Source organism: Trichomycterus rosablanca, chromosome 1 (genome assembly GCF_030014385.1).
Source record: "Trichomycterus rosablanca isolate fTriRos1 chromosome 1, fTriRos1.hap1, whole genome shotgun sequence".
NCBI classification, from domain to species: Eukaryota; Metazoa; Chordata; class Actinopteri; order Siluriformes; family Trichomycteridae; genus Trichomycterus; species Trichomycterus rosablanca.
In genome coordinates this window covers 60,201,984-60,221,838 of record NC_085988.1, presented here as the reverse complement: position 1 = coordinate 60,221,838, position 19,855 = coordinate 60,201,984, and the positions used below count along the sequence as shown (strand labels likewise).

At 39.3% G+C, this 19,855-nt stretch overlaps 1 protein-coding gene and 1 non-coding gene across 2 annotated transcripts in view; both read left to right on the top strand.

Annotated features, from left to right (window-relative positions):
• Positions 1-3,647: 3,647 nt before the first annotated feature.
• On the top strand, positions 3,648-3,788 carry LOC134326032 (U4 spliceosomal RNA). Its single transcript, XR_010014463.1, has one exon. It is a non-coding gene; the product is annotated as a U4 spliceosomal RNA (small nuclear RNA).
• A 4,435-nt stretch (positions 3,789-8,223) lies between these two features.
• Positions 8,224-19,855, top strand: part of cmasa (cytidine monophosphate N-acetylneuraminic acid synthetase a) — a 33,880-nt gene continuing 22,248 nt past the window's right edge. The window contains exons 1-6 of the mRNA XM_063004966.1: positions 8,224-8,558; positions 8,673-8,815; positions 12,547-12,702; positions 14,575-14,708; positions 18,468-18,562; positions 18,662-18,833. Of these exons, the coding sequence (XP_062861036.1) occupies positions 8,344-8,558; positions 8,673-8,815; positions 12,547-12,702; positions 14,575-14,708; positions 18,468-18,562; positions 18,662-18,833 (915 nt within the window). The 5' untranslated portion in view covers positions 8,224-8,343. The remainder of the gene's footprint in view (positions 8,559-8,672; positions 8,816-12,546; positions 12,703-14,574; positions 14,709-18,467; positions 18,563-18,661; positions 18,834-19,855) is intronic.

Here is a 19,855-nt window from a genome sequence, read left to right as displayed (position 1 = left end):
TGTCAACTAAGTTACCTAGTAGTCTACATCTACTGTCCCTTTAAAATAAAATTAAAAAAATTAATGTTTAAGCTTTGCAAATAGTGGATGTTACACTAAAGGAATATATTAACTTGAATCACTGATTGTTCTATTGAGAGAGAACAATGTTTTTGTACTTTTTTGGTGATGTGAAATGTACCCCAAATTATAGAATGACCAACTTTATATAATGCAACTTTATCTGTATTTAACAAATAAATTATAATTTTTATTATAAAATTCTAGATGTCAACTCTCAAGTCTACACCTTGAAAATGCAGTGGAAAAAATATTTAAAAAATAATAAAAAAATATTACTTATAAACAATAAAAATGAAATAATGAATGAAATAATAAAAAATAAACAAATGTATCTATCTTGTCCCGGCTTGGTGATCTCTCACATCCTCTACGAAATTTAATCTGTTTCCACCAGCCAGCACCGTTAAGCCAGCAGGGTTTTTTAATAAGAGTGCTTTGATTATTAATAATCTAAAAACATGACAGAACTTTAACGGAAAATCTCAATCAAACTCTCCGTCAATTCTAATTGGTCTATCGCGTTTGACTGACATCCACATCTTACAATTGTAGACACTTTGGCAGCAGTAGATGATTTTTTAAAATGCTAAAAGTTTAAGTAGATCAGTGTGTTTTAATTTCTGAATGGCCTTATTTACATTGTGTTATTTACATTAAGCAACAGTATCGGATCGGATTACACGTTTTTTTCCTTCCGATATCCTATCCAGTGATTTGGGCCAATATCGGACCGATACCGATACAGAGTATCGGTTCGGTGCCAGCCCTAATACATATACAGTACAATGAAATTCTTTCTTCACATATTCCAGCTTGTTTGGAAGCTGGGGTCAAGCAGGTTCAGCCAACCCAAGAGAGTTAAGGGCCTTGCTCAAGGGCCCAAAAGTGGCTGCAAGGCAGAGCTGGGATTTAAACTCTCAATCTTGTAGTTTATATTCCAAAGCTCTACCCACTAGGCTACCACTGTCCCAAAGGGGTTTATTCCCTTTTAAAAACTGTCTATAAATACTGTAAATTTTTGAGAAGGGTGTTTATAAAAGCAACATAAAGTCTACTATAGCTAGTCTACTATATAGTTACCCAGTAATCTGCATTTGCAAAGCTACTTATTGTTAAGTTTCAACACAATAACAATGTCATTTCTTCAGTCTCTCTCATTTATTAACTTCTCATTATGTTTACTACAAAAAAGTTAAGGAAAGATATAGCTTTAGAATAAATACATGCACGGTGCAAATAAGTTAAAGATTATTTAAAAAGAACTTAAAATAAAATGAAAATAAAAAAATACCACAATGTGTTTATTACCCTTTTAAAACCATGTCCAAAAATACTGTACATTTTTAAGACGTAAAAGGTGTATATAAAAGCAATGTACAGTGTATTATAGCTAGTCTATTACATAGTTAAAACTTTACCCCGTAATCTGCATTTGCAAAGGTACTCATTGTTAAGTTTAAACACAATAACAATGTTATTCCTTTATTCTCTCTGGATGGCAGTTATAGATTAGTGGTTAGAGCACTGAAACAATAACTCTGTTATAATTGTATAAAAGTGCTGTGGATAAACAAAAAAAACACTAAAAGCTATAAACTTAAATACTAGTCTGGTGCAGAATTGCATTAATATTGCAGTTATGTATGATGGATGGTAAAATACCCAAGTTATTTACAATTGTGTGTGAGGAGGCATGGTGGCTAGGTGGGTAGCACTTGCCTCACAGCAAGAAGGTCCTGGGTTTGAGCCCCAGGTGGGGTGTTCTGAGTCCTTTCTGTGTGGAGTTTGCATGTTCTCCTCGTGACTGTGTGGGTTTCCTCTGGGTGCATTGCAAAAACGTGTCTGTTAGGTAAATTTTAAGTACAAAGTTGCCCTTTATGGTGGTTCAGCTTTAGCTGAGGGATCATGTGTAACTTAACTACCTGCCCTGTCATGAAAGTAACCAAAATATAACATACTTGCTATGTTGTAAATGAGAGAATACCATGTGAAGGTGGTCCAAACCTATTCACAACGTAAATACAACTTTGCCTGGAGGTTGTGTGTTTGCTGAGCAGGATGCTTCTAGAGTGAAGGCCAATATGCATATCCTGCTTCAGTGTTTTGCCTCCCAGTGTGTGACGTAGCCTTTGGTGTAACGTATTCTCACCCCTCACCTTCATCTCACCATTATTCTTAAAGCAATTTCAGGGGGCGCTTCAGTATGTATTACCATTTAATGTTATTCCTAATTAGTGATGGGTCGGTCGTGAACGATTCTTCTCTAAGAGCCGGCTCTTTAAAGTGAACGACGGGATCCGGCTCCTTTTTTTCTGTTAAAGCCGCACGTGATTGGTCAAGGTACGTGGAGGCGTTTGTTATGGCGCCATATAGTTTGTGTGTTTACACTGAGCAGGAGGGGAGGGGTTACACACACACACACACACACACACACACATACACACACACACACAGAGAGAGATAGCGTGCACACAAACAGGAGAGAGAGAGAGAGAGAGGATTTTAACGTCACGTTTTACACTTACATTCATGACAGGAGGATTCACCTCACTTGCATGTCTTTGGACTGTGGGAGGAAACCGGAGCACCCAGAGGAAACCCACGCGGACACGGGAAAGACATGCAAACTCCACACAGAAAGGACCCGGGCTCTTCACCTGGGGATTGAACCCAGGACCTTCTTGCCGTGAGGCGACAGTGCTACCCACTTAGCCACCGTGCCGTCCGACTTTAGATGCAAATGTACAAATAATATACACAATCAGATCTTTTTGTCTAATTGAGATGGGTCTTTGTTTTTGTATTTTATAATTTATTGTTGGAGCACTCTTTTCCATGTTGAGTATATAAATAAAGCCATTTAAATAATAAACATTTGATACAATGTTTTTTTACATTAGTAATTCATTTTACATGTAATTTGGTAATAAATTAATTTAAGCAACAAAAAAATCTAAGGAGCCACTTGGGAGCCGAAAGAGCCGGCTCTTTTTAGTGAGCCGAGCCAAAAGAACCCCATCTTGGAAATTCCCATCACTATTCCTAATGTCATATTTATATCTAATATAATGTGCTTATTTTAATGAATACAACGGGCATTGAACACGTGATCAAGAAGTGACGTCACTTTAAGGTTTGGCCATGAGACTTCTGTTCAGTTCCCACAACGAATAAGTTCGTCCTACAAGGAAGAAGATAAAAAACAAATAAAGGAAACAACATGGATTAATAATAATACGATGGATGGGATGCATTTACTGATTACACTCAGATTAATCCAGGTAGAAGGTTTCGAACGCTGGATACAGAGCACGTGACGTAGCCTACGGTATTATGCATATGATGTACTAAATTCTCCGCCCTCACATATACAACGTTCACAAAAGTTTTGATAACCGCGATAAGGAAAGAAATTATTCTTTTACTATCATGCATATATATTAATAAAACAGTGTCTGCCGCTAGGTGTCCTTTATTAACATGTTAAAGGTGGTTTGTATGAGAAAACAACGCTGTGTAATACCTACCGTTTCGGTGACACTGGTGTGTTACAGGGTGGAGGCTGCTCAGTTGGTTAGCTCGTCAGCTTTGCGCAGTGGCAGTATCGTAGCCGATGAGGTTTATCCGAGGCGCGATTATTGCTAGTTGAAAACTTTACCCAATACCCCGCCTGGACGACTTGAAATATAGTCGGCTATGGCAATTTTTGACGGTCTCTACGGAGACTGATTATACGGTTAAGAACAGATTACAACTGAACTACACATTGAATATAAATAGCTGTAATAGAAATAGCTCACTGCCCGATAATGAACACTATATACGAGATTAGCACTTCTGTTGCCTAGATTATTTATTATTAATAGAGTTGTAACGTCATGTTGTACACACTTTGGTTACATAAACAGCATTTACACATCTACTGCACATAACATTGCTGCAACTCTGCACCAGACTAGTATTTACCTTATAGCGTTTAGTGGGTGCTTTTATCTGGAGCATTTTACAATTATAACAGAATTATTAGTCCACTGCCTTTTACCATTGAACCACAACTGCTATCTGAAGAGAATAAAGAAATGTTATTGTGCACTGTCACTTTATAATTATCTATGTACAGCACTTTGTCACAGCTGTTGTTGTTTTTAAAGTGCTCTATAAATAAAGTTGACTTGACTGTCGCCTCACAGCCCCACCGGGGGATCGAACCCAGTACTGCTGTGAGGCGACAGCGTTACTCACTGAGCCACAGTGCTGCCTTGCCTAGATAAAATGCAAACAACCCCACAATATCTAATCAACATATTTATAACCCATGTAAAATACGTGTCTGAAAATACTGCACATTTTTAACACGTAAAAAGCCGTTTGTATGCAAAAGAAACGTTCTAAAGGCTACCAAAAACTACTTTACCACACAGCACTCTGCTCATTGTTGAGTTTAAACACAATAACAGTTCTTCATTCTCTCCAGATGGTGGTTGTAGTTCAGTGGTTAAGGCAGTGGACTAATAATTCTGTTATAATGGTTGCTGGTTCAAGCCCCACCTCTGCCAGGTTGCTGCTGTTGGGCCCATGAGCAAGGCCCATAACCCTCAATTGCTCAGACTGTGTACTGTCATAGTACTGTAAGTTGCTTTGGATAAAGGCGTCTGCTAAAGGCCAATTTTTCTTTTTCTTTTTGAATTAAATAAATAAATAAATAAAAAACTAAACTGTACTTTCATAAGTTAAAGGTTCAAGAAAATAATCAAATCACGGTCCTGTTTTTTTACATAGGCTACCTAAAAGGTGACAAAAAGAACCTTCAACCTTCAACAACATTCTACTTGCATTACATTTAAAAACTTAACCAGACAACCCCAGATTTCACATATTTCACAATGCGTCACTGAAGGTGTTGAAAGGCTAATAGGTAGGTGAAGTAGATGAACATTTATGAAGCATTAGATTTTGACACCACTGCCAGGTTGCTGTTGGGCCCTTGAGCAAGGTTCTTAACCCTCAATTGCTGACTGTATACTGTCATAGTACTGTAAGTTGCTTTGGATAAAGATGTCTGCTAAATGCCGAAAATGTAAATGTAATGCATAAAAAACGTTTAGTTAACTGTTAATTTATAAAAAATAAGTAAATAAATAAATAAACATTACTTTATTTTATGAAAATAACCAAAAAATAACCAATAAACATTAAGAAAATTACCAAATCATAGGCTACCTAAAAGGTGACACAAAGAAAAAAAACTGCAACAACATTCTACTTACATTAAACTGCATTACATTTAAAAACTTAACCAGGCAACCCCATATTTTACATATTTCACAATGCGTCACTGAAGGTTTTCTAAGGCTCAAAGCTAGGTGAAGTAGATGAACATTACACAAAGCATTAGATTTTGACTAAACTATTAGAGGGTAAAATGCTGTTACAGCAGTGGGATTTTCAGTTTCATTTAGCATTTTTAGTGTACAAAAACATATCAGATTCCACTCATCATTAAGCAATTAGTTAACCAGTAACATCTGGCAAACTGTAGGTGTTTAAGTTTGTTGGTCGTTGACAGCAGAAACTTTCTTCCTGATTGTAGTTTAGGGAGCCATAACTAATGTCTACAATTCAGCTGTGTTCCTTGTAAAGTTCTTCCTCCTAACTGTATGTGAGGTCAATACAGACATGTGTTCTCGTTCAGGCAGATTCTTATCAGCTGCTTTGAACATTTTCATTATTGCCCATCATAACTAAATTCTTATAGCTTTCTAATAGTAATTAATAAAATAGAGAATTAGGCCTGTGTTATCTTATGTATATATATCACAGTGAAGCAGATTTTCTAAATTGCTCAGATAAACTTAAAAAAAAAAGTTATAAATATACAGTATATTGCCAAAAGTATTCGCTCGTCTACCTTCACACACATATGAACTGGAGTGACATTCCATTCTTAATCCATAGGGTTTGATATGATGTCGGCCCACCCTCTGCAGCTATAACAGCTTCAACTCTTTTGGGAAGGCTTTCCACAAGGTTTAGGAGTGTGTTTATGGGAATTTTTGACCATTCTTCCAGAAGCGCATTTGTGAGGTCAGACACTGATGTTGGATGAGAAGGTCTGGCTCACAGTCAGGACTCTGTGCAGGCCAGTCAAGTTCTTCCACACCAAACTCGCTCATTCATGTCTTTATGGACCTTGCTTTGTGCACTGGTGCGCAGTCATGTTGGAACAGGAAGGGGCCATCCCCAAACTTCCCACAAAGTTGGGAGCATAAAATTGTCCAAAATCTCTTGGTATGCTGCTGAAGCATTAAGAGTTCCTTTCACTGGAGCTAAGGGGCTGAGCCCAACCCAAGGCCTTCATGTGCAAGGCCACAGGAAGTTTGGAGGTCTGTAGCGATTGACTCTGCAGAAAGTTGGCGACCTCTGCGCACTATGCGCCCCAGCATCCGCTGACTCTGTCATTTTACGTGGCCCACCACTTCGTGGCTGAGTTGCTGTCGTTCCCAATCGCTTTCACTTTGTTATAATACCACTGACAGTCGACTGTGGAATATTTAGTAGCGAGGAAATTTCACGACTGGACTTGTTGCACAGGTGGCATCCTATCACGGTACCGCGCTGGAATTCTCTGAGCTCCTGAGAGCGACCCATTCTTTCACAAATGTTTGTAGAAGCAGTCTGCATGCCTAGGTGCTTGGTTTTATACACCTGTGGCCATGGAAGTGATTGGAACACCTGAATTTAATTATTTGGATGGGTGCAGACATCCCAAGTCTCCCGGAACTTCCGGGAGTCTCCCGCATATACTCCCTGATGCCCGCAAGTCAGATAAAATCTCCCGGAATCTAGAACTAGCGGCCAAGAGCGCACGCAGGCGACAGACTTTTTTCCCTGATCGCGAATTAAATCTGTTATCTGATATACAATCTAGCGCACTGTGTACGGAACATAAATCATCATCTAGTTATACTTTCTAGTGAACTATGTAGTGAACATGAATGCATTATCTAATTCACTATCTAGTGCACTATGTAGGGAACATAAATTTGTTATCTGATATACAATCTAGCGCATTGTGTACGGAACATAAATCGTCTAATATACTTTCTAGTGAACTATGTAGTGAACATGAATGCATTATCTAATTCACTATCTAGTGCACTATGTAGGGAACATAAATCCGTTATCTGATATACAATCTAGTGCACTATGTAGGGAACATAATTAATTATGTAATACACTATCTAGTGCACTATGTATAAGGAACACAAATCATCATCTAGTTATACTTTCTAGTGCACTATGTAGGGAATGCACATGAATGCATTATCTAGTGCACTATGTAGGGAACATAAATCCGTGATCTGATATACAATCTAGTGCACTGTGTAGGGAACATAAACCAGTTGTCTAATTCACTATCTAGTGCACTACGTAGGGAACATAAATTCATATCTAAAATACTATCTAGTGCACTATGTGAGAACATAAATCCGTTATCTGATATACAAATTAGTGCACTATGTAGGGAACCTAAATCCGTTAACTAATACGCTACCTAAAGCATTATGTAAGAAACATAAGTCTATTATCTAGTGCACTATGTAGGGAACATAAATCCGTGATCTAATATACAATCTAGTGCATTATGTAGGGAACATAAATCTATTATCTTTCACACTATCTAGTGCACTATGTAGTACACATTAATGTGTTTGTGACGCGAACAGTTAGCTTAGTAGCTCAGTTAGCAGCTCCTAAAAGTTCTGTTATCACCCATATCCTTTGGTTTGTGCGAGAGCTTTTTTTGGGGGGGCTTGGGGGGTCGAGGTCCGGGGGTACCTCCCTGAATTGAGTTTTTGCAACTTGGGATGTCTGTGGGTGAGTGAATATTTTTGGCAATATAGTGTATATTGTGTTTATTTACCAACTTAGATGTGGTCTGACATGCCAAAGAAGCCCAAGAACATTTTACAAAGACATGAGATGTATTTTTTGGGGTTTAAATCAATATTTAAACACCATAAGGAAGTCAAACTTTAATCGTTGTGGTTTGCTAATCACAACGAACGGTGCGCGCGTTTTAGGCAAATGACGGTAAACGTCATGATGACGTTGCAACTGGTGACGTTGTCCCAAACAGAAACGGGTTCTGCTACATTTCTGATTCGTCTCGGTGTAGACTCAGAAGTAAATGCTTTATAAGTCGGTTACCGACACATTACAGGTTTTCCTCTTTGTCTTTTTTATAGTAGCAACACAGACGCCTGCACTAAGAAAAGAATGGCTTCTAAAAGGAGATGCAACGCAACTGGAGTTGCTGCTAAAGACCTCAACGATGTCATAAATAAACGGATTAAAACAGAACACGTAGCTGCTGTGATACTGGCCCGGGGAGGCAGTAAAGGAATCCCGCTGAAGAATATAAAAATGCTGGCTGGTGTTCCGCTCATCGCCTGGGTTTTAAGGGCAGCTTTAGACTCAGAGGTACTTGACAGGTAACTGAATGCAAACTTTCATTTAAACGCATGTAGATCGCTTTAGATAGTCTTTCTAACCCCTTCACCCCGCTGTCCTGTAATCTGTCCTACAACTCTGCCTTGTTTTGATAGCGTGTGGGTCTCCACTGACCACGACGAGATCGAGAGGATTGCGACCAAGTGGGGGGCTCGAGTACACAGGCGGAGTGAAGACGTTTCCAAAGACACTACGAGTTCTTTAGAAACCCTTCAGGAATTCTCAGCATCTCACCCAGGCAAGATTGTATTTTTCTGTTCTGTGGTCTCCTGCTGATTTACAGGCGTGGACCAGGGGACGTATTCATACAGCTCCTAATTTAGCTTAAACACTCCTAGCTTAGAAGCGAGTTCATAAAGGGTAGTAATAATGTTAACTTAAATATAGTAATAATAAAACATTTAGCCTAACTTAATTCATATACTTTCTACTGACATACTGTATATCGTGTCTGGGGCGGTTACTATGATTGACCAGTTTGCCAGTGTGGTTTATGTGAACGCTCTAATTCGTGCCTTTTCTAGACAAAACACAGGTACCAAATGTGCAACAGCGGCCTCTGTAGTCAGGGTTCAAGGGATGGACATTTATTTTACAGATTATTTTAGATTACAGACAAATTACCTGATAAACAACAAGCGTGTAGCATCCCATTAAAATATAAAACACATTACTTGATTATTGATTAATAATGTAGATTAATGTAAACATTAAGATTAACATAAACACAGTAAACAAAACCAATGTGCAATTCAAAATGTAGATTTTAAACACTGATTTACTTATACACACACTTACTCGCTCTTATTGAAATTATCAAGGTTGCTATACGTAGTTAACATCACTGACAGCTTGTTCTTTTTAACACGGTTCGTTTTATTACAAAGATTTTAACAACAGTTTACATTCTGTTTTGAACGGAATGGGTTTCAGCTTGCATATATAAATTTTATGAGATGTCAGAGCAAATGCTCCTAATGCTAAGTCAAAATAAGCATCTCTAGTGGGGCAAATTGTGAATCTGAATCAGATTCTGCTAGATCCTATTACTTGTGGAATTTGATTCTACAATGCTGTTGATTTCTTAAGTAAGTGACCCAGTGTCATTGAGGGAATGAGGTATAAGCTATTCCGTTCATTGTAAGCACAGCCTTTACAGCAGATATGACACGTGGAAAGCAGGCAGGGGTAATTACGTCTTCCATACCTCTTAGCGGTGTCCTCCTTCTTGCTTCTGGAAAAAATGTTGGCAAGATCTTTTAATTGTTTAGTCTTGTTTACTTTGAGCCAATTGCATTTGTTTAAATGCATGTTCACCCAATGGCAGAATATTGTGCATCTGTCAATATTCACAATTAGAGAGACTTCATCACAGGTCATGTGACAAAGGAATGTCTCGTATGCCTTTGCTCAAGTCATGACTTATTGCTGTTGAGGGATCGTACTTGTTTTCTGCTCTCTTTAGTTTTTGTCATATATTTATATATCAACAGCTGCTCTGATGTAGGCGACACCTTTATCTCTAGGCTGTCTAAGTGGTCTTTTACATGGGTTGTAGACATCTGTAAAAATGTGAAGCAATCAAATATCCCGAAGTATATCCTGAGGTGGAGACATTTAACTCTCTATCTATTTCCTCGGCTGCTCCTGTATCCGCCGGCAAATAGTAATACGCATTATTGATTTGCCACAGTTTTAAGCCAGATGCCCTTCCTGACACAACCCTCCCTATTTATCTGGGCTTGGGACCGGCACTACAATGCACTGGTTTATGCATCCTAGCGGCTAGGTACTTATAGGACAATTCAGTGTCTCCAATTAGCCTGGCTGCATGTTTTTGAACTGTGGGAGGAAACCGGAGCACCCGGAGGAAATCGGAGCACCCAGAGAAAACCCACGCAGACACGGGGAGAACATGCAAACTCTGCACAGAAAGGACCTGGACCTCCCCACCTGGGGATCGAACCCAGAACCTTCTTGCTGTGAGGCGACAGTGCTACCCACTTAGCCACCGTGCCGCCCAGGTGGAGACGTTTAACTAAATGTCTAAAAAACTGCTAGAAAGGTTAAAATTAGGGCTGTCGTTAATCGCGTTAAAATTTTAATCGTGATTAAAAAAATTTATCGAGATTAAAATTTTTAATCTAACTATTTTTATTTGGCTGTTTGTGCCACATACATGTGTGTCTCTGTGGTAATGAACTGTATTTCAGATGAATTAGGATGTAAAGCGCATGAACTGTCCGATGATAAACTACTTGTAGCGGTTTTCACTTTTTTTTACGTGTTGATGAAAAAATGAATGAAACACGCAAGCTTTGTAACGAGTATTTCCATTGGCTGCTAGAGCTGTCCATCAAAACCGTGTAGCTCCGCCTCCTCCCCCTCCGGTAAAAAGTGAAACTCTGTGTGATGTTTCATCTCTACAGTTTATTCAGGTTATTCAATCACATGGTTATAAACATGATTTATATTTGTGATTAGAGATGTAACGATCGATCGGCTATAAATCGATATCGGCCGATTTTTAATTTTTAATCAAAATATGCTATCGGTGATCGGCCGATATTTCCCAAATGTAGCCGATCCGATCGTGTGATATATAAAGACCATGTTAAGCTTAACAGCTCAGTGGATCGATCCAGACTTTGAGCTACAAAGCACCAACCATCACATCACCATTCATCAACCATCGTACAGAAACCATCATGAAAGCTCTTCACGACCTAAAATAACATCATTAACGTTGTGCATCATACATAGTTCAGGATCATCTGCTCTGACTGACAGAAAACTTTTAGCTCCACAGACGGAACGAGTCTGACTCGGTTACAGATCTGTGGTAATAGCAGTTTAATTAAGCTTTTTAATATAAGAGTCACACAGAATGTTCTGTATTCATTAGCATTAGCATTCATTAGTAACAGTGAACACGGAGAGATGACTGAGAAAAGAAACTTACGCTTCGCTTAAAATGAATCGACTCATGAATCACTTGTATCGATACTGTGAACAGAGCGTCTCTCTTAAAGGCACACACGTCAATGCTTCTGTCACCGGTTTATCTTCACTGTTCGTCCTATTTTTAAGGTTTTTTCAGACTGAACTGTATAACATCTAACGTGCGTGTGTGTGTGCGTGGACTGTTTTAATTAACACTTTTTTTTATATAGCTACAGTCAATTACTTCTTAGATAATGTCTGCTAACTTGACTGTTTCAGGTATTTATAGATGTTTAAATGGTAATTTAGAACAGTATTTCCCAGTATTCTTTCTGCACAAACACAGTATTAAAGGGTTTTCTTAATAGATCTATGAAATAATCATATCTCTGTTTTGATGCTTTATTGATGCCTTATATTAGATCAAAACATTATGGTTGGTGCACCTGTTTTCAGTGTCAGGGTCATGAACAGGAAAAGATCCTCACTTTTGTCAGATAATGTGCTTTCTACAATGAATTTAGATTTCATAATTTTATCACATTTATAAATGTTTTATTGGTAAACACGTTCTTGCAATAAAAATGTGCATAACTGTTCAAATTTTGCTTAATTATTAGTGTGCGATTAATTGAGATTAATCGCGATTAATTTTGTTCTTTAATCGCGATTAATCTCGATTACAATTTTTTATCGTGTGACAGCCCTAGTTAAAATCCTATTATAATTTCTATGATATGATTATTGCTTAAATATTTGGCCAACTATTCACCATTACAAGGCAGAGTTATAATTTTGTCAGTGTGAAACAAACCAAAGTTTGAATTAGTCATGTTAATGCACTAACACAAGGTTTATTTGTGTAGCATTTATTTAATATATTTAATTATTGCATACTTACAGTATAATAAGTCCTAGGCAATGTCTGGGATATTCATGAACATTAAAATACATAAAAATTCTTTTAACTAAATTACTTTCATATTCTGTATTTGCCTACTTAACCAACATCTTCCCATCCTGCAGAAGTGGATGTCATCTGTAACATTCAGGCCACCTCTCCTTGCCTTCACCCACACCACCTGAAAGAGTCAGTAGAGATGATAACCAAGCAAAACTATGATTCTGTCTTCTCTGTCGTCCGTCGTCATCACTTTCGCTGGCAAGAAGTGACAGACAAAGGTTGGTAGAAGCAAATAATGATTTATAAAAAAGACAATGGTATAATATACTCTTATCGCCATTAGTTATGCCTATTTGGCACGTATGTTTACTGATTAATTTAGAAGTTACACCTACCATTATGATGATCTTTGCGGGTGTACAATTACGGACTGTAGCAATATGCACACTTGGTCACCATTGTACCCCATTTATTAGAAAGGGATCCCCACTCACCATTTCTTATTTGAGCGAAGGACCATTTAAAAAAAATATATGTTTGTTTATGCCCTTGTTCCCTTTTTCTCCAGACTTTTTTAGAGTGTCCGGCAGGCAGAGCTGAGACTCGATACGATGTATTCGAGATCCCAGCTCTGGTGTGCCAGCGTGTGAGGCCGAGCTGGTGGGCCGAGCTAAGGACCATTTTTAGCAAAGCAGTGACACTAACGTGATAATGACACTTGTATAGGTATAGCAGTTACAGGATGTTCTTGGATTTTGTCAAGACCCCAGTGTCAATGCTCAGAGTAGAATAGTGCTCTAATCAAACATATAAAGCCAGCAGTGTCATGTGATCAGAAAATATCTACTAATAAAAGACTGGAGAAAGATTAACACTTACTGGGCATGAAAAAAAGAAAATTGCTCTGCTGTCCAACTCCAAAAGAGGTGACAAAGTGTACAGAGCAACAAATTGGCTACAATCTGTAAATGTAAACTCACAATGTTGATTTGTATGGTAGGTGTAATAATCAGTGAATGTATGTTCATATATATATACTGCCTGGCCAAAAAAAAGGTCACCACCTGGATTTAACTAAGCAAATAGGTAAGAGCCTCCCATTGGATAATTACTGCATGGGTGATTATGTTTCAGCTGGCAACAAGTTATTTAACCCTAACTGATGCAGTGAGTAGCTTCTCATTTGTTAAACAACCATGTGGAAAGACACATCCTGTGGTCGTGGAAAAAATGTTAATCTGTTTCAGAAGGGTCAAATTATTGGCATGCATCAAGCAGAGAAAACATCTAAGGAGATGCTGAAACGACTAAAATCGGGTTAAGAACTGTCCAACGCATTATTAAAAAGTGGAAGGACAGTGGGGAAACATCATCTTCGAGGAAGGAATGTGGTCAGAAAAAAATCTTGAATGATCGTGATCGGTGATCACTTAAACGTTTGGTGAAACCAAATGGTAGAAAAACTCCAGTAGAACTCAGGGATATGTTTAATAGTGAAAGTAAGAGCATTTCCACACGCACAATGCAAAGGGAACTCAAGGGATTGGGACTAAACAGCTGTGTAGCCTTAAGAAAACCACTTGTCAGTGAGGCTAACCGGCATAAACGGCTTCAATTTGCTAGGGAGCATAAAGATTGGACTCTGGAGCAATGGAAGAAGGTCATGTGGTCTGATGAGTCCAGATTTACCCTGTTCCATCATGCTTAGTGCCTACCGTACAATCCTGTGGGGGCAGTGCTATGATCTGGGGATGCTGCAGTCGGTCAGGTCTAGGTTCAGCAACGTTATGTGCCCAAAGAATGAGGTCAGCTGACTACCTGAATATACTGAACGAGCAGGTTATTCCATCAATGGATTTTTTCTTCCCTGATGGCACGGGCATATTCCAAGATGACAATGCCAGGATTCATCGGGCTCAGATTGTGAAAGAGTGGTTCAGGGAGCATGACACATAATTCTCACACATGGATTGGCCACCACAGAGTCCAGACCTGAACCCCAAAGGGTTTTTGATTTTAAAAATACTGTTATGTGACCAATGCTTAACTTGTTTTTACACTAAAATAATTTTTAAATTATTGCATAATGAACGAGCTACGGTATCTGTGCCAGTATTTAATGTGTCTTTTGTGTTTTCTTTTACATTAAGTGAAAACATGCACTAAGCCTTTAAACCTAATCCCAGCCCGAAGACCCCGTCGTCAAGATTGGAATGGCGAGCTCTGTGAAAATGGTTCTTTTTACCTTGCCCGCAAACATCTAATAGATGAAGGACTCTTGCAGGTGAGCTCAATGTAATCTCACATGTTGTTTGAAACTGTAAAGAAACTCAAACAAAGAAGCCATTCAGACTACCTGAATAGATTTCAGTGTACAGATTTGGTGCAAAAGCTTCTTTCTTTTCACCAATGTCCATTGATGCTGAGCAGAACCTTCTACTTTATAGTAGATTTGTGTTTCAAATAATTTCCCTGGATTGTGTTTTTCTATGTACAGTTCTGTGATAAAGTTTTCATCCCGTGTCCTATCTCTTCTGTTTTTGCATATTTGTCACATTTTTGTCTCAGATCATCAAAATACTTTTTAATATTACACACATACAGGGGTTGGACAAAATAACTGAAACACCTGTCATTTTAGTGTGGGAGGTTTCATGGCTAAATTGGACCAGTCTGGTGGCCAATCTTCATTAATTACACATTGCACCAGTAAGAGCAGAGTGTGAAGGTTCAATTAGCAGGGTAAGAGCACAGTTTTGCTCAAAATATTGCAATGCACACAACATTATGGGTGACATACCAGAGTTCAAAAGAGGACAAATTGTTGGTGCACGTCTTGCTGGCGCATCTGTGACCAAGACAGCAAGTCTTTGTGATGTATCAAGAGCCACGGTATCCAGGGTAATGTCAGCATACCACCAAGAAGGACAAACCACATCCAACAGGATTAACTGTGGACGCAAGAGGAAGCTGTCTGAAAGGGATGTTCGGGTGCTAACCCGGATTGTATCCAAAAAACATAAAACCACGGCTGCCCAAATCACGGCAGAATTAAATGTGCACCTCAACTCTCCTGTTTTCACCAGAACTGTCCGTCGGGAGCTCCACAGGGTCAATATACACGGCCGGGCTGCTATAGCCAAACCTTTGGTCACTTGTGCCAATGCCAAACGTCGGTTTCAATGGTGCAAGGAGCGCAAATCTTGGGCTGTGGACAATGTGAAACATGTATTGTTCTCTGATGAGTCCACCTTTACTGTTTTCCCCACATCCGGGAGAGTTACGGTGTGGAGAAGCCCCAAAGAAGCGTACCACCCAGACTGTTGCATGCCCAGAGTGAAGCATGGGGGTGGATCAGTGATGGTTTGGGCTGCCATATCATGGCATTCCCTTGGCCCAATACTTGTGCTAGATGGGCGCGTCACTGCCAAGGACTACCGAACCATTCTGGAGGACCATGTGCATCCAATGGCGGTGCCGTGTATCAGGATGACAATGCACCAATACACACAGCAAGACTGGTGAAAGATTGGTTTGATGAACATGAAAGTGAAGTTGAACATCTCCCATGGCCTGCACAGTCACCAGATCTAAATATTATTGAGCCACTTTGGGGTGTTTTGGAGAAGCGAGTCAGGAAACGTTTTCCTCCACCAGCATCACGTAGTGACCTGGCCACTATCCTGCAAGAAGAATGGCTTAAAATCCCTCTGACCACTGTGCAGGACTTGTATATGTCATTTCCAAGACGAATTGACGCTGTATTGGCCGCAAAAGGAGGCCCTACACCATACTAATAAATTATTGTGGTCTAAAACCAGGTGTTTCAGTTATTTTGTCCAACCCCTGTACACCGATCAGCCATAACATTAAAACCACCTCCTTGTTTTTACACATTTTATTAGCTTCACTTACCATATAGAAGCACTTTGTAGTTCTACAATTGTAGTCCATCTATTTCTCTGCATGCATGTTAGCTCCTTTCGTGCTGTTCTTCAATGGTCAGGACTCCAGGACCACTACAGAGCAGGTATTATTTGGGTGGTGGATCATTCTTAGCACTGCTGTAACACTGACATGGTGGTGGTGTGTTAGTGTGTGTTGTGCTGGTATAAGTGATGCTGATGGAGTATTTAAACACCTCACTGTCACTGCTGGACTGAGAATAGTCCACCAACCAAAAATATCCAGCCAGGAGTGCCCTGTGGGCAGCATCCTATGACCACTGATGAAGGTCTAGAACAGGGGTGTCAAACTCATTTTCACCGAGGGCCACATCAGCATTATGGTGGCCCTCAAAGGGCCAATTGTAACGTATCCTGCTGTGATTGCAGTTTTCTTGGAGGCCGAATTCTGCATTTATATTGTCCTACTTTACCACAGACATGGCCTCATGACACAAGAGACGCACCGGTTTCTCTTCCTGAAGCACAAACTTGTTTTCCCTTTCATTACATTACCTCCTTATGCTTAATTTTCTTACTTATCTTCTTGTACATTTTAGGATCATGTGTAAATATGTGTAACATCATCTACTGGCAGGATGTGTCACTTTGCAGGTCACAAAATCAGCATGCATTTTGAAAGATGCAGTTTGTTTAGGATTTTACAGTGTATTTTTAAGACAATCATTCTGCCCTCACTAATAGTTTATCCCCCTTTCCCAGCTAGACAGACAGACAGACAGACAGACAGACCCCTTCAGAATACAGTCGGTTTATTTGCTCCCCAGCTGTGTGTATCAAAATGAAGTAAAAATACAAACATTAAAAACAATAAAGAACTTAATACAGTAAAGGCACACAGCTGTAGTCAAGTGTTACATGTGGTACAATATGAGATTTAACCAAACGTAAAATAACGTTAACGAGTTAAAATTTTGTGTAAAGATACTAATTGCTATAGTAACGTAACAGCAGTATTTAATTACGGTAAATTTGTAACTAAAACGCTGTGATATACTCACTAAACATTTACAAACAACTGAGAATATAAATGCCACTACTTACAGACGATGCTTTGGTATTATACTGAAAGATAATTATTTGTATTTATTTATTATAGTTTACATTACTGACTACGCTACTTCGCGTTCTCTTTGCCGTAAAAGTCACATGGCTTCTCAGCGAAGGTTAAAGTTAGTTGCCATGACTATGATGTCACGGTTGTCTCTTAAAGGTGCAGGAGTCCCGTTAAATTATAAGCATGTCTCCGTAACGACTCGAACCATCACAACAATCATACAGTCGTTAAACCTCTCGCAGGCCACATAAAATGACGTGGCGGGCCGGATTTGGCCCACGGGCCGTGAGTTTGACACCCCTGGTCTAGAAGATGACCAACTCAAACAGCAGCAATAGATGAGCGATTGTCTCTGACTTTACGTCTACAAGGTGGACCAACTAGGTAGGAGTGTCTAATAGAGTGGACAGTGAGTGGACACGGTATTTAAAAACTCCAGCAGCGCTGCTGTGTCTGATACCAGCATAACACACACTAACACACAACCATGTCATTGTCACTGCAGTGCTGAGAATGATCCACCACCTAAATAATACCTGCTCTGTGGTGGTCCTGACCATTGCAGAACAGGATGAAAGCAAGATTAAAAGGTATGTAGAGAAACAGATGGACTACAACCAGTAATTGTAGAACTACAAAGTGCTTCTAAATTGTAAGTGGAGCTGATAAAATGGACAGTGAGTGTAGAAACAAGGAGGTGGGTTTAATGTTATGGTTGATCAGTGTATAACCCAAGTAAACACAAAATGTTTTTTAAAAAATTATTTCCTTTAAAAAAATGCTGGTGCTATGTGAAAAAGCAGTTAGCTACTATATCAACCAGTTAACCAAATTCAGTCGACAATTGGGTTCAGTTTCACCAGACAATTGGTGATGAATATAGTGTAGCACCACTGCTAATGTTGACTCTATGGCCGTGTAAATCAATTAACTATTTAATGTAACATTATGTGTTGTAAATGCTATTTTACAGGTTTACAGGTGCTTCACTTTCTTCCTATTTTTTTCTTGTTTTTTGTAGGGAGGCAAGGTTGCCTATTTTGAGATGCCAGCAGAGTACAGTGTTGATATTGATATCGATATTGACTGGCCTGTAGCAGAACAGAGGGTCCTCAGGTAAACCTATTGAAAATCTAAAGTCAGTTGTGAGAAATTAAATGTTTATTATGCCCAGATCTGTTGGTATGCAGCTTAGATATGTATGTGTACATGCAGGTTTGGTTACTTTGGTAAGGACAAGCCAGAGCTGGTCCAGGTGCTTCTGTGCAACTTGTCAGGCTGTCTGACTGATGGGCAGATCTACCTGTCGTCCTCTGGAGAGGAGTCGTTGTCTGTCAGTACCAAAGATCTGACTGGTATCAGTATGATACAGAAAGCAGGAATGGAGGTAATAATAAATAATAATATGTTTCATTTATATAGCACCTTTTAAAGCTCGAAGACACTGTAGTAGATAGACCATACATATAACCATTAATTCCATAATGGAGAAAAAATCTACACCAGAGCAGAATTAGGAGGATAGGACTGGGTAAAAAGGTACATTTAGCTGTGACCTGAATGCTATGATGTTACATAGGTTTTGCATTAGTGAGTTTCAGAGATGACACCAAATGGCCCCACTAACGAGAGGAAGTCCATGGCCTGATGATCTAAATAAATGCCTTGGGTTGTAGGGATGGAGTAATTCAGAAAAGTAATGAGGGGCAAGATTAAGAAGAATAGGTGAGAAGTAGTATTTTGTATTGAATGCAGGCTGTGATCGGTAACCACTGAAGCTTGTACAGAGTGGGGGTGATATGGGACATAGGTAGGTTTGCTTAAAGCAGCTGGTCAGAATAGATCAATCTGATAAACATCAATTGATTTTTAAAAGTTAAAGTTTTGGCCGCTCAGGTGGCGCAGCGGTAAAATACACTAGCACACCAGAGCTGGGATTTTGAATACATCGTATCGAATCTCAGCTCTGCCATCCGGCTGGGCTGGACGGCTACATGAACAATGATGAGCTGGACCAGTGTTCCTCATAACTGGTGCAATTATGACCTCTGCTGGCTGATTAATGACGTCTATGCAGAGTTGAGGAATAATGCTGATCAGGGTGTGGCTCTCCGTGCACAAGGCTGATCCGCATATGAACTTGCCTCATGCAGGTGAAAAGATGCAGTCGGTAAGGGGGCGTGTGTCAGTTGCAAAGCTCCTTAGTCAGCAGTGGAGGGTTGTATTGATAGAGGTGGAGTGTAACGCAATCAGGGCAATTGGATACGACTAGATTAGGCGAGAAAATTGGGGGATATCTGAGTTTTATTTTATTTTCTCTTTAAAGCAGAGATGTGCTGAGTATGTTTACAAGAAAAATAAAAAAGTTAATAGTGATGTTTTAGCTTTAGAGGAACATCACTCTTTATG